Source organism: Elaeis guineensis, chromosome 3 (genome assembly GCF_000442705.2).
Source record: "Elaeis guineensis isolate ETL-2024a chromosome 3, EG11, whole genome shotgun sequence".
NCBI lineage: Eukaryota > Viridiplantae > Streptophyta > Magnoliopsida > Arecales > Arecaceae > Elaeis > Elaeis guineensis.
The window spans coordinates 75,727,090-75,753,573 of record NC_025995.2 but is presented as its reverse complement, the minus strand read 5'-3'; the positions used below and the strand labels follow the sequence as shown (position 1 = coordinate 75,753,573).

Here is a 26,484-nt window from a genome sequence, read left to right as displayed (position 1 = left end):
AGAGCTACCGGATCGGCGAGGTACTCTTTCCGTCGGGAAGAGGCCCCTCCTTTACCCTCCATGGCGGAACCCAGCTCTCCGCATCCTGTGGTGACCACAGAGACACAGATCGCGGTGATCGTGCGGTAAATGACCGTTCTGATGGACGCAATCAAAAACCTCTAACAACAACCGATCCAGTTGCCGCAACCGCCAGTGGAACAACCGGTGTGCACCCTATGCCGTCCCGAAGCAGCAGTTGATGCCCGCGTCAACTTCCATCTCCTCCTCAAGAGCAGCTGTCTCATCACTCCCACCGAGAAGGGGGGAGGCGGCCACAGCATGACACCCGTCGGTCTCAGCGTCCCTCTCCTTCCTAGCTGGAGCAAGCGAGGAAGGAGAAGCAATCGCGGATACCATCCGCCTCACTCTCAAATTTGTCGGGAGGTTCGACCCTTGGGATTTCTCAACACCGACGGTTGGACGACTACGAACGTAAGTTCGAAGAAATTGACCGTCGGCTTGCCCAACTCTAGACGGATAGTCAGAAGTCTTCAAACGACATCGACTTCCGGACCACCCAACCTCTCTCCCGATTTATCCTCGACGAACCGATCCCTAGTCGGTTCAAGATGCCTCATGTGGAGCCTTACGATGGCTCCATCGATCCAGTTGACCATCTGGAGAGCTACAAGGCTCTCATGATAATTCAAGGGGCAACCGATGCCCTCCTTACATTGGCTTCTCCGTCACACTCCGTAAAGCTGCCAGGGCCTGGTACTCCGACCTCCACTCAAGAGGTATCCACTCCTTCGCGCAGCTCGAGCATTCTTTCGTGGTCCATTTCAGCACCAGTCAAAAACTGTCACGAACCTCGGACAGTCTTTTCTCCCTCAAGTAGGAAGAAAATGAGACACTCCGATACTTCGTGGCCCGATTCAATGTGGCCACACTTGAGGTTTCGAACCTCAACGAAGACATGGCTATCTCAGCCATGAAGAGGGGGCTAAGGAGGTCCCGATTCACATATTCTTTGGACAAGACCCTCCTCGGACATATGCCGAATTGCTGGAGTGTGCGTACAAATACATACGCCGGATGAAAGAGCTTTCGACCGCCACCTAACCGAGAGCACGGGCTAGAAGAAAAAGTGAAAGAAAAATCGGGCTCCTGCTGAACCCAGCAGGCCCCCCCATCGATAGACAGGTCTCGCCCCAATGATGGAGTTCGAAACCAACGCATCGTAGGTATGACTCCTACATCCCTCTCTGCTCCTCATGCGCAGATTCTACGATGGAGATCGAAGGAGCGAAATATCCCCAACGGCCTCCACCTCTGAAGGCAAAGGGCCTCGACCAACGTGGCTGGCTAACTTGCTGACTTAGCTTCGACTAAGAAGGGCAAAATGCCAAGATGACCACGGTCGCACTCGCGGCATACCGACTTGGTCACGATCGGTCGAAGGATATTCGGCTTGCTACGTTTATCATACGTCCCGACGTGCACGCCCGACCAAGGACCGAACAACGGATATTCGACTTGTCATCATTATCCTATCTGAATATGTCGAACACTACTCGACTATCAGATTCTACGATGGAGATCGAAGGAGTGGAATATCTATGACGGCCTCCACCTCTGAAGGCAAAGGGCCTCGACCAATGCGGCTGGCTAACTTGCCGACTTAGCTTTGACTAAGAAGGGCAAAATGCCAAGACGACTGCAGTCGCACTCGCGACATACCGACTTGGTCACGACCGATCGAAGGATATTCGGCTTGCCACTGTTTATCATATGTCTCGACGTGCACGCCCGACCAAGGGTTGGACAATGGATATTCGACTTATCATTGTTATCCTATCCGAATACGTCGGACACTACTCGACTATCAGATTCTACGAAGGAGATCGAAGGGGAGGAATATCTATGACGGCCTCCGCCTCTAAAGGCAAAGGACCTCGACCAACGTGGCTGGCTAACTTGCCGACTTAGCTTCGACTAAGAAGGGCAAAATGCTAAGACGACCGCGGTCGCACTCACGACATACTTACTTGGTCACGACCGATCGAAGGATATTCGACTTGCCACCGTTTATCATACGTCCTGACGTGCACGCCCGACTAAGGGCCGGATAAGGATATTCGAGTTGTCATCATTATCCTATCCGAATACGTCGGACGCTACTCGACTATCAGACTCTATGGAATGATCGCGTCGACAAGCTACGTTCGGAGATTGGCCGACACCCGACCCGACGTGCACGCCCGACCAAGGTTTGGGCGACGGATGCTACTCGACTATAGACTCTACGAAATGATCGCATCGACAAGCTACGTTCGGGGATTGGCCGACACCCGACCCGACGTGCACGCCCGACCAAGGTCCAAGCGACGGACGCTACTCGACTATCAGACTCTACGGAATGATCGTGTCGATAAGCTACGCTCGGGGATTGGCCGACACCCGACCCGACGTGCACGCCCAACCAAGAGCCGGGCGACGGATGCTCGACCTACAGTCGGGATGACTCTCGACCATCGGATCCTGTGCAACCTGTACGACAGTCAGGACGTTGGCCTGCGATCGAAGCTTGCTTTGCCCTTAGCATGGCGCACGTCACTGACTATCTTGATCAACTACGCTGGATCTTACTGAACGTCTTAACGAGGTATGTCAGAGCTACGACCTATGCACTCGGGGATGTCTTAGCAAGAGGCATGACGTGATGGAAAATCACTCCTTTCGTCCGAGGCCATCGCCCACGTGTTTATGCGGGCCAACACGACATCGGACTCAGGAGTGGGGGGGCAACTGTTGGGATATACCGACTGACCCCCGTTCGCCGACTTATCCTCAGACCGGTCCGACCGACGCCCGACTCTATCCACCGGACAGACAGACGACTCCGACAATGACTGCCGACAATATCCGACCGAAGGTATGCCGGTCAAACAGACCAATACTGTTTCCAACCGGCCGAATGGCCGAACCCATATCACCGACTCACTGTCGGGGGTGGCAGCCGACGTCCGACTTCCACAAGGCATCAGATTAGCCAACGGTGTTTTCGAGTCATCACCCAACGTCCCAGCAGCCGAATACCGATATATAGTCGTCCAGTACGTCCAAACGCCGTACAACCGCTATGGGCTGTTGTCCTGTCAAGGACATGCTGTGCGACCGCCCTGGGGCATTGTCCTGTCAAGGACATGGGTTAATTCTGATGACCTGACAATCCACACCAATTTGACAGCCTCCGGCGATTTGATAACTCTCCAGTTATCTGCACCATTAATGGTGGGACCATACCGCATTCTACTATAAAATGGGGTAAGGCAACAGTTTTGGTAAGCTTTCTCAAGCTCTCTTAAGCTTTCTCAAGCTGAGCCTCTGGTTCTTTCCATTGTTGCCTAGTCTTCTCTTTGACTTGAGCGTCGGAGGGTCCCCACCGGAGACATCTCCGATCAGTGAGGATTTTCTTTGCAGGTGCCCGTTCCCAGCGATCATGCGACGAGGGGATTGGCCGCAACAGGTAATAATGTTGGGACAGAGCTTTTGGAGGCGAGATTTAGCATTGTCAACTTCATTGAACTTAGATCTATTATTTTATTTTTAGTGAAACTTTATTAGATGTAAGACATTTGATTTAGTTATTTGAATTAAAATTGAATAAATAATTATTTAAATTTTATTTCGCTGTGATACATTGATATCGTGATGTGATGCTTTGCATGCTTGTGGAAAGAATTCTTCATAAGTATACGGTAGTTGCCGTGATCTTCGACTCACGATCTCGGATCGAGAGCGTGACATGAAGCAAGTTCTGATTCCTCTTGATCCATCTCATTAATTATTGCCATTATGGAAGAATAGTGCCACTATGGACATTATGAACCATTACAAATCCTACCGGGCATTTTTTTGGATGCATGGTGTATGAGGCATGTTGCCATTGCTCCAAGATTCTTGATTATTATCCTATTTTGTTGTTCATTCTTCAATCTCAACTTGTTCCAGGTAAATTGTGATTATGGTTAGTCCCATTATATGGCCCGCCTTCACATGTATGGAAGCAAAATAATTAATAGATTTTTGCAGTGTACAACAGGAAGCTTGAGGGTGAACTTCAGAACCACAAAAAAAAAGAGTAAGTATTTGATGTTTTATATGTTGGCACCTTGGATTGTTACAGGTAATTGTTCAGAGGGTCTCATTTTTGAACATATGATGTATTAAGGGTCTAAGGTCACTAATAGTAGATTTCATATTGAACGTTTTGGGAGATTGTCCTAAGTTAGATGTTTTGGAGACTATCCTAGTTAGTTTTTAAATTTTGAGCTATACAATATAAGGTTGATGGCTTAATTAAATGGTTTTGCCTGCTAAATTGAAAGGCTTAAACTGACCTAATGTACTAAGAGCAACAAGTGACGGAATTACACCATCACCATCCTAAACTACCTTCCATTAAAATTTTTCACCAAAAAGCTTTCTATTCTTGAGTAATTTCAAAATGTCTTAGATATTCCGAATCTAAAATAATTAAAAATTCATACCCTCTACCTTTTCCTAGTTTTATTCGCACCATTCTACTTTTATCTAATTTCACTAACACTCCTATATTTTTACCTTCTTACATTCACGCATATAATTTTATCTGGTTGTAATCGTACCCTCTTAATTTTGAAAATGACAAAAAGTCAAGTACTATACTACATCCAAAAATAGGGCACATATACACTAATAATACTTTGATACCTACTAAACTAAATATCCAGGCAACAAGATTTATTTGACGATAAGTTTATTTGTAAAATCACCATTGCAATCCACATCTACAAAATGGTCACAAAAACAATACCCATACACAATGTCATCACCACGCATTTTCATTAAAATAAAAAAAATTGAATATCAAAAATTTTCAAAAAAATGAATGTTCATATACTTAATGTTCAAATACCAAAAACTAAAACAGCTATATTAACATATACATCCAAAATGTATATATCTATCAGCAATCTGGACTATGTACTATATCCGAATACCAAATGCACAACATTTGCAACTACAAAATCATGTCACCAAACAAAAATCTGTACCATTCCCAAACGCATTATCCTATCAAATTGTCAATTGCCTTAAATAGTGTCTCAAAATGGGTTAGCCTAAATTCTTCCAATTAATTATTTTGCATATCTAGCCTTCTTGCTAGGAGGGATCTTTTGAAAATTTGATGCAGCTCCTTTCTTCTTGGAGGTAGTAGTTGTTCTCCATATGCTATAAATTTGAGCTGCACTTTCACTTGTTGGCTCTGTGACTTGAAATAACGGTTAGAATAGATGAATTTTAGAGTGTCATGAGATTATAACAAGTGAACTATAACAATTAATAGTAATTGTTGAAATTTTGAATCCCTACAAGTTGGCTAAGTGAAGGCTATCCTTTCTCTTCTATTGCCCATTTGGTTTCTGTTGTAGCCCTTGTTGCTACCCAATTCCTTCTTTTCTATCTTTTTCTTCCCGAGCTCTTTACAAGTCCTCAAATTGTGCCCCCATTGCAGAAAATTACCACATCTAAGCATGGTGCCTCTTCTTCTAATTCTATTGTAGTCCATAAGCTTATCCTCTTTTTTTTTTGACTTCTTGGGCTTGCTTGGAAGTGTCTTTAGGAGGGGGAATAATAGTAGGAAACTCTATTTCATTGCATGTGAAGGGCTGGCCGAATTATATACACATATACCTTAATAAATACTAATTTAGAATACCAATCACCAACAAAGTCCTTTCTTATTTTTTGCATAAACATTGCTGCTACCACAACATGGCAACATGGGATACTAGAAGGTCCTATCTTAAACCCGCATATGATCTTTTCCCTAATTCAACTATATATCTTATATATGCATACAAAATTTCAAACTTGTCCCTCTCTCCATATGCAATGATAGTCTATTGCTTCTAATTTGGTTTTCTTTAGCTTCCTTTGAATCTTAGGACATATACTTCATCATTTCCTTTCAAGCTATCCCTCTTTGCTTGGAATCTTTGCATTATTAAGCCCCTTATTATCTCTAACAGTATAATAGTAGGCTTGTCTCTAGCATCAATAATGTATTTATTGAATGATACAAAATATTGTTCAATAAATTATTGGACTTCAATCATGTATCGAATACTTACTGTGGCCGTAGTCTAGATGGCTATTTTCTCAACTAGCGATGAGCTCTCTTATGCAAGCTGGCATTTCTTGCATGACAACTTCAAATTCTTAAGTAGTGGCTGCCCTAATATATTTTCATGGAGTCTCTCAAATTCTCTTTGAAACTTACACTCTTAAAATTTGAGTGCAGGTGCGTTACACAGAGTTTATAATCAATATTTGATAGGATAGGATTGAAATATCTCTACCAGACCTTGCATAAGATAGAAGCATAGTGAAATCTATACAAGATTATATACTATTCAATCTAGACTCAGAATTGATAGTACTTAACTAGCGCTGCATACTATTTGCCTATAAATACAAAAGTCCATTCATGATCTTCAATTGGCCAAATATCAATAAATAGATTTGTTGTGATTCTAATAATGTGGAGGGCATCAATAGTCCCACATCGGTTGTGAGTCAAGAGGGACTCACGCTTATAAGGAGAAAAAAATTCTTCCCACGTGAGGTGCCTTTTAAAAGACAAAATCATGAGGCCCATGACCAGAGCGGACAATACCTCATGTGACAGGCCGAGCTCTTATCCGCAACAATGGCGCGCCAGGTAGGAGTCGAGGTCTGTCTCAATTTTCTGGAGTCGAAGTCCGCCTCGGCTAATTGTGGGGCTCCTCGGACTATACACATCGGAGTCTCCTTTGATTGGGGGGCTCTGTTGTGGTTCTAATAATGTGGAGGGAATCAATAGTCCCACATCGGTTGTGAGTCAAAAGAGACTTGCACTTATAAGGAGAAAAAAATCCTTTCCATGTGAGGCACCTTTTAAAGGGCAAAACTGTGAGGCCCATGGGCCAAAACGGACAATACTTTACGTGACGGACCGAGCCCTTGTCCGCAACAAATTTGTTAGAAATAAGCTTAACTATCCTTCACTTCTACCTCAGCCATAGCCTAAATTATGGGATACTTGTTACCATTTTCTTCTTTTCGTATTGCAACCAGCAATTGCTCCCCAAAGGATCCTTTAAAATGGCATCCATCAATTCTAATCATGGTCTACATATACTTATAGACCCTTTCTTACATGAATCAAGATAAACATAAAGTCTTTTGAAAATAGGTTGTCTATGCTTCCTTGGCCTCCTCACATCCATTAATATTATGCTTCTAGGACTTATTCCTATAATTATCTCACAATATTCCAGAGGTAGGCAAACTACTCCTCATGGTTTCCTTATGTTCGATTGCTTTTTGTTTGGGCCATTGTGTTTGATACAAAAGCCTTGACATCCCTCCAAACCTTCTCTTTGAACCTTTTGAGACTCCATTTGTTATCAAATCTAATATCCTTTAGATATCTCTAAGCTAGATATATAGATGTGATATTATGGTTATGAAATTATCTTTTGCACTTGTGAATAGCATAGAATGTCCTAATTTGGAAGGTATTCTTTCTCTACATTAGACAAGCGTATATTCTCCACCCATGCTCTTTGCAAACCATGGTCACTACTTCTTTGATTCTTCTTGTATTTCAAATTGAAGCCATCTCGAACGCAATTAATCTTAGGGGAGTTGAATTTCATGCCAATCTGAAACTTGATAGAAGCTTCTTTATATCAGAAATTTTATTGAATCTAGGATAATGGTACCCTGAATTCGATAACCAGAGTCATTGTCACCCTCCACATATCATCTCTCTCAATTCCTAGTTGTCATCATAGTCTATTTCCTTACCATCATTCCTTTATCTCCAAGCACATTTTGATCTATATTAAGCCTCGAATGTCCCATCCAATTTCTCAATTCTTGATCAACCAGGTCCTTATCAACATTCTCCAAGAAGAAGTCATCATCTGACTCATCAGACTTCCTCAACTCACTAAGAGAAATAGAGGTATCAATTGTATTGTCCATGTTGTCACTGCCATCAGCCTCCTCATCTTTTTATCATCGGCTATCTTTCTTTTATCAATAGCTTCCTTCCCTCTAACTGTAACCTTTTCATCAGTAGTAGCTTTCCTAACCTTCTTTTATCTAGTCTAGCTTGTTTGCTTCCTTGTCAGCATACAACTCAAGTCTAACATTTACCACTAGCTCTACATTAGTACCATTGACTCTTTGAATGCTAGCATTAACTGTCCTCTTTTCTAGAGGCATAAAATCATTATTTGCTCTCTCTGGATAAATAACCTCTTCACCTATTGCCTCAACACCAATAGAAGTAGCTGTTTGTGAGGACCGAGTGCCATACCTTCTCTTTTCAATAATTACATAAACTTGTGAGCACGAATTAATTTTCAATCTCATCTTGAGTTAGGTCTACATAGGGATTGGCATCCCTTGGATCATCAGCATTAATACTAATGATTGTTGGCTTAGAAGATGTAGCAAGAAAACAACCTCTGGGCTTATATCTACATTTATTTTGTGTTCAACACAAACTTCCATGGAATCCTTTCCCTTGACTACCTCCAACTTTCCCAATACATCCTTGCCACAGTTAAAAGATTTCGAGCTACTTTTGAAGCTCTATCTGGGCACTAACTTGTAGAATTTGGTATAATTTTTGTATCTTCGTTATTCCATCGTATCCTCTATCTTTGTTATACTCATCCTATTGGGTTTGCTGTTGTCCAAGTGGCTTGCAAATCCTTCACCGTCATGAACCCACCATGGTGGATCTCTATCCATTGTTTCCTATGAGAGTGACAAGGCAGACCATATAAAGAGGACCCTTGGTGCACATGATCTAAGACAACTTTACAATACAATACCAAACTTTACAACAACTATAGGAGTACAATGCTAAACAACTAAATAAAGTTATCATTCTATTATCATCAAATTACAAAAATTAAATAACTAATGGTATTAAAAAAGGATAACATTATGCTAAACAATAATGTGGCAAGATCCTAGTGCTTTACAAAGGCCCAAGAGGTTCTATATTGATTCTTATAATAATGCCAATAGGTGGTAGTTGACCATCTTTGCTTAAGTCTACTAGTTTTTTGCCAATTAGCTTGATATAAATAAAACTAGAATGCTTTCTTAAGTACCCCAAAAAATATAGTGCTTTTTAATTAGTGGACAAGTATGCATAGAGTTAACACAAAACTCTAGATAGCTATAAAAGTATCAAGGAATAAGATATAAAAATTATCTTAAAGTAGTCACAAGGTTGTACATACAATAAGTAAAGCACATGCATAGAGTAGAAAACTATCTTAAAGCAATCTTGGATAGCAAACATGAGAAAATTTCAGCCACATTATATCCAAATATTAGAAGAGGGACCACATAACCCTAAGACCTGGTTAAGTAGGAAAAAAAAATTCATATTAAAGCATAAATATAAGGATAGGGTATATGAACAAAGGTGCACATGCATATTAACTATAACCCTAGGTTACAGCTTATAGCCAATCAAGCCATGAAAAAAAACTTAAATATAGAAAATAACATTGAATGTGATCTAAAATTAGTATTTCCATGAGAAATTTAAAGATAGAAGGCATACCATTCAAAGAAGTGAGACACGTTCTTCATAGCTCGAAGTAAGAGTTGGATGGCTCTTAAAATAACCAATTGGCTGGCTAAGCAATAACAAAGATAGCCAAACATCGAGCTCGATGGCCATTAACAATGCCAAAGGATCGTTCAAAAAGGGAGGACAGGAGCAGAAGGTCAAAATGGAACGAGATATTTGGAGATAGTAGAATAGACTTTAAGTATGATTAAAAGAGAGGGCATTTTGTCTTATATGATGACAGGTTAATCCTGTTAGGTGGTTTATGGGTTATTGGACTGCATTGAGTCAATTTGATAACTCAAAGAGCTTAATTGATTTTTTTTTTTTTTTGGGTAGAAGCCTAATTGAAAATCTTTAATAAAGTGAGCATACAAATAACAATTGCTCCAACTAGAGAGGATGAATCTATATTTTGTTGTAAAAATTATATAAATGGTTGAATTTAATGTTTCTTTCAAGAAACTCAAAATTATAGTTTATTTTATATATTGCATCAAGAGCATCTAGCATGCAAGAAGGGAGTATTGAAAATAATAATATTAGAGAAATAAGCCTACCATATTAACTGAACAACAAATCCTTTTTATTTTATTTCTTTCTTGGGCTCTCTTTTACCTAGATAAACATAGACAAAGTTTTAGCTAAATGGAATCCCAAAAATTGTTTAATCCATATAATCTCTCATTTAAGGATTTAAGGATACAAATGAGCCGAATAGCTCGCGAGCTACATGGGCTCAACTCGAGTCCAAACTTGACTCGGCAACTACTGAATTTGAATCGAGCTTAAATAACTTGAATAATTTTTCAAATGAAGCTCAAATAGCAAAATACGTAGATCGAAAGCTTGCGAGCCTAATCAAAAATATATCAACTTAATAATATTATATTTATTTATAATATATACATTATTAATTTTATATTTTAAAATATAATATTTATATTTTTTAATCTAATCTAACTTCTAACTTTTAACTATATATTTTTTTTAATTATGATTGAGACTCAAATTTGAGCTCAAACTCGAACATAGTTTGATTGATACTCAAATCAATCGATCTCAAGAATTGCCCTTTTTTTTTTTTTTTTTCCGAGTCAAGCTGAAGCACTTGATATGGCTCGGCTTGATTGCATCTCTACTCCCATACATCAATATTGAGTACTAGATGATGAGCATCTAAATGCACTGTACCAGCTTTTTGTTCCATAAACAAAAACCGGATCCATCAAATGCACAAGCTAACAGATTCTAGGGTTCAGAGGAAACTTCGATGAAGTTTATGAAGGATGCTGAATGCCTTCTAGCAATCTATGCATTTGCCAACCATGACTGAGCACAGGACTGTAAGCTATCCCACTATCAATAAGATTATACCTACATCTATATCCAAGCAAAACGTTTTAGTTCCAAACTACATTAAGTGAACATGTGAACATCCTTTACATATTTATGAAAGCAAGTGACCCAAGTATGAAACATAACATAGCTTTCTAATCTAGGTGTGGACAAAACACCTTGAGAAATAATAAGGCCTTGAAAACTAACTAGGGCAGCCATAAAAAAAGTAGCCAATTCTTGGGGAAAAAGAGGATCAACATCGACATGATTTAGAAGTTAGTCATCATCTTTGTATGGGTATTCCTCTGGTACTTGCTTCAGAAGCTTCACGCGCAGCTCACATGCATCATCTCCATGGAGCATATCGCGGACCCAGGTGACTTCAGTCTTCATTGACACCTAAATCAATAGCAATAAACAAATTTGTGAACAAACAAACAAAATACATAGACATACCTCCACGTGTATCCAGATACATCATACATCGTGCAATATATTAATTGCATGCTTGCATACAATAAATTTTAACCATACGACAGTGATCCTTTTACCAAACTAATAATTAAGTTACAACTGGAGCTATTTCTTGTAAATCTCTAATCACTAGTACTTAATGGGCAGTGGTCATGCGGTGACGTTATTTGACTTTTCCACTTAAATCCCTCAAAGATAAGGCACCTTAACAGTGGCAGTAAATGCACCAGCAAGTAGAGGAAGATTAAAATCAAAAAAATGAAAAAAAAATAATAACTGACCTCTTCTAAAACAAAACACATGAAAGGTCGCGTTTCTCCAGGGAGGCAATTAAAAATCACTTATTTAAGTTACTAGGAAGATATTCCTGCCTTCAAAATAAAAAGACATTTCTTGCAATATAGTGCGCACAAAGTTCACCTACATCTAGCAACAATTTTGCAGCCTCTCTCTCTCTCTATCTCAGAGAGAAACTGGCTGGAGCCCAAAGATTGGCTAATCATGTAGCTTTTCTCACAGAAAAATATAGCAAATACAATGATAACAGCCAGGTTTTCTTAAACTGTGGTCTCTCCTGTCATAATACCAGAAAACCTGCAATTAGGTTAAGCTTTCTAGCCAATATTTAAACTTACAATGAAGTGCATTGCTAAGTTCATTTAAGTTACTCAAGATGAGTTAAGATGCGTAAATTGATAACTAACCATTATAAATTCCACTTAAAGTGATCATATAATTATAATAACTTTATATTTAAAAACATAATACACTTTGCTTAAAGTGTCTATATAAAATTGACAACTTCATATTAGAAACATAGGATACTTCGGTTAAAGTGTCCCAACAGTTGAAACAAAAACCCCCTTCATGACCTACAAAATTAAATTAAAAAAAAAAAAACAAAATCAAAGGAATCAAACACTTTCTGCCAATGTCAGTAGGACATTTCAACATGAAGTGTCCAGCTGTGCCATCTTGTGCCTTGCCATGATCCACAAGTATCAAAACTCCTGGATAGCTTAAAAATGGTGTGCTCATCTAATTCAGTAATCAGGATAATGAAATATAGATTTTAGTGGTTTGATAAAAATTTTGAACGATAAAAAACCATAAGAAGAATTGAAAGATATGCGAAGCAGACAAGTATAATTGAGAAATCAACCATTTCCAATGCTCCTCTTATAACTCCACTCAAGATGTTGCAGTAGTAAAGGCCTTGGCATGTATCAGGAAGCTCAACAAAGTCTACTAGTGGATTATCCTCCAAAACAAGGCTGCAACTTGTCCCCTCAGGATCCCAATTTGTCACAGATGCAGTGACTCCTAAGAACATTTTGAAGCCAACCTGTTTATCAAAGCTTATATCAAAAGTTTTATCCATGAATTGTCAAAATATGGCAATATCTAATCCAATGTAGCATGCGAATGCAAAAACAAGACAAAAGGAAAAACAACAAATAAGAAATAAGAAATTTATTTACTAGGACAAAAATAAATATCTTTCACTTAAAAGAGAGATTATTCACAAACACTTCATTTCTAAAGTTTAATTTGACCTACTTGTATATGATATCTGTAAATCACTATAAGGTTATATACATATCCTTGAAATCCAGAGAGGGAAGTCCACCCACATGAGTGAGTCTCATTCCTCATGAGTTTAACTTGCATGCCATTGGTTGGGAATGGCGACACAGTCAAGTTACTCTTGGCACATGCCAGAAACACCAATTACTGCAATTCTTGATAGATGTATGTCAACAAATTTATGCTTTAGAAAGAAGATGTTACAATGCAACAAATGCAAAAGTTGCGGCAAAAGTAACATTAACTCAACTGACTAGCATTACTGCTAGACAGCTAATTGACATGGATCTATTTCATCCATAATATGACTAAAAATTAGGAGCACAAGTAGGCTGGGTTGAGAGAGGAGACATGGAAAAAATCAATCAGCTTTACGAACCTATATATAGAATAATGACTTCCAACCACCAATTAATTAGGTCACTGCAACTGAATCTGATGTATTTTACTGAGAGAGGGTGAAAATCTATTCAATAAGGTGTGCATGGTGAAGGGAAAAGAAAAAGCAGGAGTATCTGGTCTCTGCTTGCCAAGGGGAATTTCACAAATTAACAAATTAAGGAGACACTATAACAAATTTTGATCATCACAAAGAAAGAGATAAAAGTGAGGAATTGTCAAAGTGAAGCTTATGAGGTTGGTGATGTCCCATATGATCTTGACACTTGTGTGTTCCATTGCATGGTATTCCACCTTGATAGTAGAGTGCAGATTTCTTGCCTTTAAACAAGAATGGAGCAACCAAGGTCCAAGCCTGGAATAAATAACCAGGGTTATCAAGAATCCGATCAGTGGTGCAAAGAGATGAAATTTAATCAATAAAACCAATGACAATAACTTAATTGATAAATGGTACTAAGAAAGTTTAATGTTTTGGTTGAGGAGCATGTTCTGGCGACATTGGTCCAAAAAAGTTTCAAGGTTGTGTTTCTTATCAGATGATGGTAAGTTTGCAGGTTGAAATGAGCCAAATTTTAAAGCAACATATTTCACGGTTAAAAATAGACTCATTTAAACCAGGACTAATATGGAAAAGAAGATTAAGAATATGACACTTTAAGGCAATTATCATTTTAAAATATACTGACTGCCCAAATCATCATTATTTTGTCTTCAAGGAAGTTATCATTATAAGATGCAATAATAATCCAATTCATTGCTATTTTGTCTATTTTAAATTGGTAATTATTTTTTCATAAGAAAACAATGATGAGTCTGTTGAACTCCATGTATATCTTTAATAATATTAAAACTACTCAGCACTGCAACCATGAGGAAAAATAGATGGTAAGAAAGAATACCTATTAAGAGAGAACTGCATATATAACTGGGATCATGCTTTCAGATCATGTATCAAGAATTGGCTACTTGGTGTATAAACTATGGATGACTCAAGTCAAATCCAATGAAGCTTTAAAAAGAATGCAAATGTTTCGGACAATTGTACACAATACAGAGTTAATTAGTGGTCAATCAATTAGGTATATACATGTAGCTTGATGTAAAAGGGATGAATTGTATGAAATGCTTAATTAACTAGGACACAACAGCCACATGTATGATAGACATATTGGCATGCACAATGGTATACTTGCACATGGTCTTATCTTTAACACCTCATCACCATTGGGAATACAAAATATTGTTTCATTCAATAATATACACAATGATGGTAAAGGAAAAGGAAAATGAAAAAGACATGGTGAATGGAGTAATGCTTTATCAGAATAATCTTTACCCACTAATGGAAACTGGATTGTTCAAAAATTAATCAGAATACTTTTCATGCACCCATAAAACTGGGTTCTTCATAATACAAATAGTGTTTCTAATTTTAAATCATAACTTAAATGAGGTAAGATACAATTAGGAATTGAGTGATGAGCTCTCATAGATGATGTTATAACTGAAGGACATAATGGACAAAATTGCTTTTCTGATTAATCACATAGAGTTTGCCATATGGTTCAAGCTTTTAAATAACTGTGGAAGAGCCTCAAAGGAGGCAGACATCGTGCAAGAATGAGCTCTTTATTATTCAGCTGAAGAATAATGAATCAAATTCAGACATAGGTCACGATAAAATGTAAGCTGTGAAAGCTCAAAATTGTAGCCCATACCAGGAGCAGATTAGTTGGTTCAAAACATGCCTGAGATGGTAATTACATATTGGACACATGGATTCAAGCTTCGTTAAGACATGAGAAAGAAAACTGTTTATATCCTGCCTTTCTGGCATGGTCCCAGAACTTGCGAGCCTAAACATTTAAATGGATACATCAAAATCTTGTGAGATATCTGCAGCCAGTATAGAGGAAAAGATAAGAACAAACAATGGTTGAACAGGTCAAGGTCAAAAGCTTTGATAAGTCCAAAGGAAGGGACTCCCAATCTGGGTAAGATGGGAATTGTTAGAAGTGGCACTCAATCAATGTCATCTACGACATTGCATCCCCTCGACATTAACATGAAAAGTGATGAGCTCAAAAAGCATGAAAATCATCCCAAGAAGAAGATGATATCAAGCAAAGCTGGAAATGATAGAATAAACTAGTAATTAGACTAGAAAGTGAAGAAAATATGCATTCAATGCACAATTTACCAGCCAGAACAAGTGAATGAAACCATGAATAACATCTAGGAAGCAATTTGGGAAAAAGTCCAACCTAAGATCTAATGGATGAAAAATGCTACGATTTTATACATGCACTTATAATAGAAAGAGTAATGTCTGTTACATACAGTATTGACAAACGGAGATAAACAAAAGAGTAATCCAGGTTCACAGACCTGAGACATGTGTCTCTCACAGGCACAAATGCATATGAGAAATAAACCAGTTTAGTAAATGGAACCAAACTGATATGAATAAAATAATTAATAAATCACACTCAATATCTTTTAGAAAAGTGTTAGTGCATTTAACCAAAATAAAAGCTAAAGGACAGCGCATTTAACCAAAATAAAAGTTAACTTTATGCATGCAAACATTGGAGCATACAACAAGATAGTAAATCTAAATAACACCTTTGCAATTACATCAGCTGTCTCCCTGAAGTCAATGCATCTGGACACATTGGACTTGGCCAGAAACTCATCAATCAATCTAACTCCAATATTGTAACCCCTGCAAAACATGGAATAATAAACATCAACAGCTTACAATAACCTAAAGATACTCAAATAAACTATCAACAGCTTGATACTACAATAACCTAAAGATACTCAAATAAAGTCAAATCAGAAGGTTAGACAGAATTGCAAAGATAGATTATTAGTAAGGGTAGAATTATGAGGCACTAGGATGTAATGGAGTTTCAGATGTACCAGTAGCAAAGCAAAATGTCAGTCATTAGTTCACCAGTCGAATGACAAAAAAACAACACCCTTTACTTTTCCATTCCACCCTATCTATACCATGTAAATTTACCAGGAATTAACTGCAAATCTAGCAAATTTTAGAAGGCTGTTGAGTACATTTCTGTTTCTCCAACCACTTTTGGAAGCAACAGCAAGTTTTTAAGGCAGAGAAAAGGCTATAATAAGATTTTACAATATAAGAGCGTAGCTAAGGCAGCTTAATGATTAATATGATACAAGGGTCATAATGGAGGAGCCTGCTGTAAGTAGCAGATTCTGGGAAAATAAGGTGGTTTTCTAAGACCAGCCAAAGACTTGGAACACACCTTATGAAGAGAGGCACCTAAGGTGCCAAGGATCTGGGAGACTTTCAGTGTCCAGATCACTAGGTGGTGTATAGATGGCCCACAGGCCTGATTTGGGTGTTCAGGTGAACATCCATGTTTCCCATAGCATGAATCAGGGAAAGCAATGTAAGTTTGAACATTTTCAGGAGGCTGGATCAGGTTTGCGCTTGTTAAGTATAGACATTAAAAAAACCAAAATTTGAGCCCTAAATTCCTAAAATTAAAAGAGTACATGACTACAGACTTAAGGATATTAAGATTCTCAATTCAAAAGTGGAAAGGTGCACAATGGAGGAATCTAGTAGGCCAATAGGCCAGCAGTGAAGGGATTCAAATATCTAACAATTTCTTCTTTTTTACTCCTCACTTCCTCTTTCTTTCTTTGTTTCCCTCAACCTCCTTTACTTTCCTTCCTCCACTATTCTAATTCAGCAATAGCAGCCACAACTCAGGCACCAGCAATAATAGCTAGATGCAACTGCAACAGCAGAGAGGAAAAAAGGATGAAATATATGGAGATGGAATTATTGACCCAAATATTTTATTACTTTCAGCATTTGAATCATTACTGTCTTTCTCTCAGTATTGATCTCGATCCTTCAGGTATTATTCCATGTAACATATTGAATACTGAGTTTCCTTATCTCTGAGCACCCACCTAGAATCTAAGCACTAGGCACCCCCACTATCCAATACCAGATAGAACTTAAAAATTTTAACAACACTGACAGTGGAGTAAGAACTATAAAGGCATCAATGATCCATAAACATTAATAACATTTTAAAACTTGCATGATTGCAAGAAGAAAATTCCTATACAACAGTCTAAAACAGATTCTGGTTTCCGTACCAGCATGACAAAAGGATTTTTACTTGAGTAATTTCAGTAGTTTCTGTGGCTTCTCTAATTACAGCAATTCCGAACAAAAAATATAAAAAGTCAAAAATATCAATCCAGCTCAGTGAAATACATAAACAAATTAGACATCATCTCAAAATATATTATATTGCTTAGGGAATTTATACATATTTCCTTGATGGTTTTCTTATTGAAAGAATCACATAATTTTTTTAAAAAAAAATATCAAGCAATCAAGTTTGGAGTGTAACACATCCATTTAATATTTGATGGCAGCCTAACAAAAATAGTTAAAAATACCAATCCAGCTTAGCAAATACATAAACAAATTAGGCATCATCTCAAAATATATTATATTGCTTAGGGAATTTCATACATCTTACCTTGAAGGTTTTCTTATTGAAAGAATCAAATCATTGTTTTTTCAAAATAAAATATCAAGCAATCAAGTTTGGAGTGTACCATATCTGTTTAATATTTGATGGCAGCCTAACCAATAACAATACAAATTTTCATGAGATTTGAGTTCTAGGATGGTAAACATATGTGAGAAATTTTATTTTTCTTTTAGTTCTCTTTGGAACCAAGGGGCCATTGCTCGGTGGAATGGTAAAAGGTTTGGGCTAACAAAGACAATGGCATGGGCTCAAGTCTGGGGAAGCAACTTTGTGCAAAAAAATACCAAAGTTAGATCTATCCCAGTATGCCCCTCCTAGGATCCCAGATTGCAAGGACCATAACTAGATAATAGGATTTTTAATTCCCTTTAGAACCAAACATTGTTAATTTATTATGCTTTAAAGCTCCTTGAAACTTGTAAATTTTAAGTTTGATTTAAAGAAAATGATTTTCAATTTATATGTTTTAATATATGTAAATCATAATCAATAAGGTGGATTATCAATTTAAATGATTTATCATATATTTTAGCACAATATCACAATGAAAAACGTCCTTTGTTGCGTGCATATGATGCATAGGTTAGAGACATTCAAAACAAATGCATTTTGATTTCTAGGCATTTTTAGTAGCATAGATCATGATCAATGGTATGGATCTTCAAATTGAATGGCCTATTATAGATTTAAGGTCAAAACAAGTAGATACCCTATCCTCTCAAGAGGAGCAAAGTCCATCCCATGTTGCATACACACATGCATGCATTCATATATGTACACTACCTAGACACATGACACAACATATGTATGTATGTATACATGTACACATGTACAAAAGCTGAACAAATTAATGGAAGTCATTGTTTGCAAGTTATATAATTTATTCACTTGGTTCATTTAAAGATATTCAGAATTTTTTTATGCTTAAATGATCATCAACCATGATTTTATAACTAAAAGGTGATTTTAAAAAAGTGTTTACACAATTGTATTACTTTGTATTACAAATATATGATAACACTTGGATGAAAGTGCCTACACAATCTTGATAACTTTACATTGAATTATAGCATAACAACACTTAAAGTGTCCATAAAACCTCAATATCATTATTACATAAGGAGACTTTATTATAGTGGCCAACACTTAAAATTGAGAGTACGCCACATGGCACTCCCAAAAAAAAGTGGTGTGCGTGTGGTACCTCTTTCTGACATCAGTAGACACTTCAAATTGGTGTCTCTAACCGTGTCATGTCATGTACAAGCGTCCAAAAGTGTTGACACTCCTAGGTAGCTTAAAATTGGAGTCTCCAAGTAACATAGCTCAAACTATGATAAAATGTTTTCTTCCACATGATTCTAATGAAAAATGATGGATCCTAAGTGTTATAGTACCAATTTAATTATTTATCCTAGTCAACTTAGTAGTTAAGCATGAGTAGGATGAATGAAAGAGAAACTGAGAAATTTATCAAAATACCTCGACAAGCGGTCAGACCCATCTCACATCTTCTATTGGTCCCATGTTTTAGAGGTTAACCTGTATATCTTTTGTATTTGATGCATCAATTTCCACTTTATTGCAATGCAAGAACCATATTATTTTTAATCTCAATATAACCATAAGATAAATCCAACAATAGCAAAATGAAACCAAGAAAACACCCAAAATCCCATATCAAAACAAAGTAATAACCCTTACAAATTCCTCCTCCAACTAAAAAATCAACCACAACACACTCATCCTTTTATGAATCGAGCCCCTAAAGCAACTAAACCGGTTTTCTGTTTCGTCACAGCATCGACAATCTAACACTCCAAATTAAACATTCAAAATTAAAACCCACGAGATTGTGAATCTGATCGATATATCCGACTTCAAATCAAGAAATTACTTCCAAAAAGACAGAGCTGAAGAGAAACAAGAGACGAAAATGGAGGAAAAATTACATCTGATCGAGCTGCTTGTTGACCTCCTCCACCTCCTCCAGATCCGTGAGGAGCTGCCGCACGATGGCGCCATACGTCAGGGTGAAGAGCTCTGCATTCTACTCGCACAATTAAACAGACGTTAGAGATCGAGACATGAATCGCGGACGCGGAAGGGACGAGAGGATTAGGGTTAGGTCCTCGGTGTCGGTTCCTTACGACGCGTTCGACATTGGCGAAGACCGCATCGCCAGTCCTTGGGGCGAGAGGGGCCATCGGAGCTTTCTTCCGGAGCCGCCGGCAAGGTGAAGAGTTGACCTGAAGGCAAGTGTCTAAAAATCCTCCATTTTCTTTACAGTTTCAAATTTTAAAATAAACTAAAAAATATAATATTATGATACATATTATATAAGATAATTTAATAATAAGTTATATATGTAATAATTTTTATTAAAAATAAATATAGAATAAATACACATCCTTGGGCTGAGTCGGGTCAAAAAAATTGTCAAGGCTGTCTCCAGACCAATTTCAATCGGGCCAAAATTTCTACACTTAGCCCAGCCCAACAGGCTGAAAACACAAAAGCTTTAGTACTCTGAACAAGAGAGACAACAATTGATGGATTACCTTTGAATAAATTATCCTAAATCCTAACCCACTTTTGTTCGGGGAAGAAGTAAAATGACCTAAAATTATTCAGTTAGGAAGAAAAGGATGGAACATTTCCACCTACAAAAAAGCGGAGAATCCTTTTTTTTTTTTTTTGGACAAAATGATTTAGTCAGAAATGAAGTCTTGGCACATAGGCTCTCCTTGTTTTGACTTTTGGCATCGCCAATTATCCTCTAAATTTCATGAGACAAATTAGCAAATGATTTAGTTAGGTTCCGTAGACAAATATTAATAATTTTCAAACAGCCAAGGTAACTCTGGGTGTCTTGGTGATGTAAGATCATGCAAGAAAAAGGACGATGGAAGATTTTTTTTTAATTATTATTAAAAAAAGGCATACTTTTTGATGATGAAATACGATTTCTGTGGAAGTTTCTCTTGCTGACAAGTGGCTTATTTTGGTTGGCAGCTTGTCTCCCTCACCCACAAACATAACTTTCTAAGAAACGAAATACCATTGGTTAGGTAAGCTTCCACGAAGGTGCTTTTATTAACCATTTGCAATAGTGGAGGATGGCAATCATTGAGTAGGGCAGACCGAGCATTCTTCGAAGATGTGTGGAGTAAGAAAATGGAGGACAACTTCAGTTGGATTGAGACAATAAATCCATGCTATACCAATTCAAGGCTTTCCCAAACATAACTTTCAGAGTCTCCACTTTGTCAAGGAGTTGAGATGAGCTGTCTTAAAAGGCCACAACAAGATCTGCCATATCAACCAGTACCATCTTATGCTGATATATAAGATATCCAGATTTGATTCAATATATGAGACGAACATATTGATACCAATTCAAACCAAGTGAAATTATCCTATACTATCTGGTACCAATCTGTTTTGAATATTATCATGATCAAGAGTAAGAACAACATGTTGGAAGCCTATTTTTTAATAGACAATACAAACCATACTCTACCCAATTGGTACCATACTGACACAACTGGTACCAGTTTTGCAGAACAATAAAGCAAACGTCAACCTATAACCGGAATAGATGTCTGCCAAAGTCTTCAAACACGAGATGATCCTAACATAAGCCATCTTGAAAATGGCCTGATTTACATCAGAACTTAACACACGTCTCTAGTCTATCCTAACACAAGCACCAAGTCCGGGTCATATATAATTTAACCCAACTGGAGTACCCAAAAAAAAAAAATTCCGACTTGATTTGTAGGGTACCAAATAGCTTTACAACTACCACAAGAACCAACTCGATTCAATGCATCTGTGGAAGAGAGGAGCATATAATTGTTGCATAGGGACAAAGCAAGATACATTTTTCCAAGATAGGACAAGGCATGTAATTTAATATTTTTCCAAGAGTGTAGTCTGGATCATGCTCACCGTGACCATACTAACAAGCAAGATAGCACCAAAAGTTAAATGAATTGACTTGCCATTATATATGACTGTTGCAAGAAGCGAGCACAAGAGGCTGAAATATGTGCTGCTTGCTCATACGTCCAACCACTTCACAGCTATTAAATATACACATATAACAGAGTAACAATCCGCTTTCATCATCATCATCATCATCATCATAACAGATAAAGTCGAAACCAAAATGGCACCTCTAATGGTAGAAATACCAAAATAATTATAGGCTTCATGGCATTTACACAAACACAGTAGCAAGCTGACTCTTTCTAGATCCTACATGCATTCCTCTGAAAGAGTTACAGAGCATATATCTTCTTCTCATGATCGGACAAAGCATCTGGGTCAGAAAAGGCTGAGTAAAGAGACCAGGAAAAGGACTTGCTGCCACTTGCCCTCTTAATACGCCTCTGAGAATCTTCACCAAACTTGAAACGCTGCCGAAGAACGAAGTAGCTCATAAGCAAAGAGTCCCAACCATGATAGGCCCTCCAATTAATGTGATCGTAATAGCCATCCAGGAAGCTTTATTTCCCACAACCACAAAAGCTAATGAAAGAAAAGCAGCACAAGTGCTGAGACAGGCAGTCCACATGAGCTTATTTACAACCGAGACAACCAGCTTTTGAGCACCAGTTTCCCATGCAACCAAAGTGATCTGAACAACGACAACAGCAAGGGAAATAAAAAGAGCGGTGGCATTCAGAAGGCAGAAAACACGAAAACCCATATTTTCAGCTATATAGGCCTTCCCGGCATCTGGCCCTTCTTGATAATATTGACCAGGCAAGTTGAATATGGTCATGAAAGCAATGGAGGCGATTAATACTGCTACCACTGTTACCGAATTGATGGTATTCTGAACAGCTTCTCGGTGCAATTTTTTCAGCTCCTTCGCAATCCCGGTAACCCGTTTGTTAGTTTTAGCATTCTGAATGAGTTGTGAATGAACATCATGCCTTATATCGCTCACTGTTCTCCTGAGCTCTGACGTTTCATCAATCTGTCCAACATTCCTGGCATGCTTGGCACCAGCCTCTAATAGGCTTTCCATTATATTCATTTGAGATTCACCATAAGGGATTTTTTCTGCCAAATCCATTGCAGTTTCATTCTGATTGTTAATCGTATTGATTTCAATAGATTCATAGCTTAATAGAAGTTGGACCATCTGGGGAAGGGAAAGAAAATGGGCGTCATATCATCCACTGGTTGTGCACATGCAGTGATAAAATTCCTCATACTCAAATTCATTCGAACTAATAGGCTCACAATCCCAAATCAAATTTGGAGTAATTTAAATTAGGTGAATCATGTCAAACAGCAAGAAGAAGAAGAAGAAGAAGAAGAAGAAGAAGAAGAAGAAGAAGAAGAAGAAGAAGAAATTTTGGTGTAATTTAGATTAGGTGAATCATGTCAAATAGAAAGACACCAATAAGAAAGAAGAAAAAGAAGAATCAGCAGACAATTTCGAAAATTGAGTTACAAACATTCAATAATATTCAGCTAATGAAACAGTACTAGCATGATCTGAAGATGTCTTTGTACATTTTTTATCTTGCTCTGAGGTAAGCACAATATGCAAAACAATCTGGTCCGTGCAGTTAGCTTATACATTTTTTTATCTTGCTCTGAGGTAAGCACAATATGCAAAATAGCAAAGTGCAACAATCCGGTCAGTGCAGTTAGCAAATGGTGTCAGGATAATTATTGGTTGTGCTCAACTTTATACTTAATTTTTTTAAAACAAGTTTTGCCTGCTGCACTGAAACTTGAAACTATAAAAAAACACATATAGGTTAAGGGACCAGCAGTATTATCTTTTTGAGAAAACATTCTTCAGGAGACAAATAATAAGCTCTCACACAAAAGAAATAAATTATTCAAATGTATATGCAACTTTCAGTGCTATACAATCAATACAAGCAACATTATCAAAGTAAATCAGCAGAATGCTATTTTATTATGTATGAAATCAATTCCAAAGTGTAAACCCTTTAAATCATCATACCTGTGGCCGCCATTTTCTTGTGGCCATATGCAACGCTGTGTTTCCCTTCTTGTCTCGCAGATTAAGTATTGAAATATCAGCAAGCAACAGTTCCTCCACAGCATCAGGATTTCGACCTTTTACAGCCATATGAAGTGCACTCTGGCCCTTCTTGTCTATGATGGAAACTATTCCTGGATCCCTCTCTATCAGAGCCTTGACGATCCGATGATAGCCAATTCTTGCAGCCATGTGCAGTGATGTTTTCCCATTCTTCCTAACAATCCTTATCACACTGTCATCTACATCCAAAATAGCATTCACCACATCCAAATGATCCATAACAGCAGCTGAATAAAGAGCACTAGTGTTTGATGAATTGCACAACTTGCAGAGTGCAGGCCACACCCTCAAAAATTCTTTCACGATCCCTATGACACATGTAAATTGGTTCAGATATTGCATTCCTGGCCACAAACTAAGCATTTCTTCAAGCAGCACATTTGACATGAACTAATCTTAAGAATACATCATTGCATCTGATAAGTTCATTCCACAGTCTGAAAACATCCAAAATTAGTTATCAAATTTCTTACAGAAAGTGTTGCCAAGAAATTATTTATGTTTTAAGAAGCTTGAAGAACACCAAGGAGAGCGTACAGCAAAGAAAAACTTCCATTCTCCAAAAAAATTATCTGAAGCAATCATCTTAGTTAAGTTATCATAGAATTGACTTATCAGTTAAAGTGATGTCTGCTTGAACAAGATCCAAATTACAGAGCTAATATTCATTCTCTATCTCCAAAATCTCAATAATTTCAAGGCATGGATGCATCTTCATGCTATATTTTGATGCATTATACATCACATTTAAGCAATACAGGACTGAAAATATTCAGAACCTGTCGGAGCCTTACTCTGAGGCAACAGAAAACAGATGAATCAGGAGTTTACTAAAACCACATACACTCGCACAAAAAAAATAACAGTCATCAATTAGCTCAACATCTTCACTTCAACTGAAAACCAACCCAGAAAGCAGAACACTAATTTCTAGTCTTTCACAATTGTTCAAGGCGTCAATTCATAAATTCCCATCTCCTTTAGCAACAAGCAGAAACATGTTTGCTTCCATCTCTTATTTTTGAATCTTTAATCTAAGAAAATTAATAAATCAGCCCAGAATATTCACTTTTACCAGAAATTCGACTGAGAACAGCACGAAAATCATCTCTGAATTATGAAAATTTTAATTTTTTCAATGATCATTAATTGAATCCATTTATGCTTAGTATTGATTCCGCCGGTACAGCATGATTATCATGGAAAAAAATCTTGGTTTTTTCAGTTAAATAAATCAGAAATATCTCAATTTGTTGTGTTCTTCACTAAAAATCTGTTTTTTTTTTTTTTTTTTTTCAAAGCAAAGACAATCAGACTTCAAGTTGACTTGACTTATAGTCTTATGTGTCCCATCAAATAAAACCAAATCAGAGGACGGAGATCCACAACAAAACCTAGTTTTGATCTTGGTGGTGGTGGAGGGAGAGGAGAGGGGCTCACCGGCGTGGCCCTGCTTGGCGGCGACGTGGAAAGCGTTGAGATCAACGCGGGACCTGAGGGTGGCGGTCTCGAAGTCGCAGAGGGGGAGGAGGTAGCGGAAGAGCTCCTCGTAGTTGTTCTCCACGGCTATATAAAGCGCTGTCTCCCCGGCATCCGTCTGCGCGGCCATCAGCGCCGCCACGGCCCCCTCAACGCCGGCGTCCGGGCCCTCCACCACCCGCCGGACGCCGTCCAGGTCCCCTGACCGGACTGCCGAGAAGAAGGTCTGGTGCGATAGGAGCCGCAGATCCATGTTCGCTCTGCGTGGGTGGGAGGCACTCAGCCTTCCCCTTGGGATAGATATGATTCTGTCGCTGTCTCCATCAGAGAGAGGCTAAAGTTCTTTATTTAAATGATTATTTTGATTAGTTATTTTGATATTTAAATTGAATAAAAAAGAAAAAGAGAAGATGCTTGAGGGGTGGGGGTGGGGTTAATGGAGGTGATTTTAATAAAGATAATTGGATAAAAAAAATCTTGATAGATGGTGGTGGAAAGATGGGGAGGGATTGGAAGCAAACTTAAATCTCCCTTTGCTTACCAACCCACTTAATGCCATCAAAAACCCAAACGCCGTAACGGGGATCAGGACCAGTAGCCGTTTTGTTATGGTAACAAGTCATCGGTGCTATTTGGTAGGAGATGCTATTTTATATTATTTTAATATTATAAATTAAATAATATGATCATCTTATTTGATATTATAAAATTTCATCCAATGATAAAGATTCAGTAATAAATTTTATGATAATATTACTGTATAATTTATAGTGATGCTATCATTGCATACACCCCAGATAATAACGCATCATCGTATATTGATGGTATGCTGAAGTTATTTTAAGATAAAAATATTTCTAGTC

The 26,484-nt window shown here is 37.8% G+C and overlaps 2 protein-coding genes across 2 annotated transcripts; both read right to left on the bottom strand.

The window, feature by feature from the left end:
• Positions 1–11,064: 11,064 nt before the first annotated feature.
• On the bottom strand, positions 11,065–20,346 carry LOC105036023 (uncharacterized). Its single transcript, XM_010911758.4, has 5 exons — positions 20,193–20,346; positions 19,995–20,092; positions 16,106–16,205; positions 12,654–12,836; positions 11,065–11,416 (listed from the first exon to the last, which is right to left on the bottom strand). Exons 1-5 carry the CDS (start codon positions 20,247–20,249, stop codon positions 11,294–11,296), a joined length of 561 nt encoding a protein of 186 aa, XP_010910060.1. The 5' UTR covers positions 20,250–20,346; the 3' UTR covers positions 11,065–11,293.
• Positions 20,347–22,031: 1,685 nt separating this feature from the next.
• LOC105036024 (ankyrin repeat-containing protein At2g01680) lies at positions 22,032–25,936 on the bottom strand. Its single transcript, XM_010911759.4, is given in 4 exon segments — positions 22,032–22,492; positions 22,495–23,200; positions 24,041–24,450; positions 25,583–25,936. Coding segments are annotated over 4 exon segments (1,572 nt in total). The 5' UTR covers positions 25,875–25,936; the 3' UTR covers positions 22,032–22,328.
• Positions 25,937–26,484: the final 548 nt, after the last annotated feature.

What these genes read in the sequence shown, in the direction of transcription:
- LOC105036023 (XM_010911758.4), bottom strand. Translation starts at nt 20,249, where the DNA reads ATGGCCCCTCTCGCCCCAAGGACTGGCGATGCGGTCTTCGCCAATGTC. An exon ending in TCGCCAATGTCGAACGCGTC is followed by an intron (nt 20,093 to 20,192) that starts GTAAGGAACCGA and finishes TTGTGCGAGTAG; the next exon opens with AATGCAGAGCTCTTCACCCT. An exon ending in AACAAGCAGCTCGATCAGAT is followed by an intron (nt 16,206 to 19,994) that starts GTAATTTTTCCT and finishes CATGTTTTGCAG; the next exon opens with GGGTTACAATATTGGAGTTA.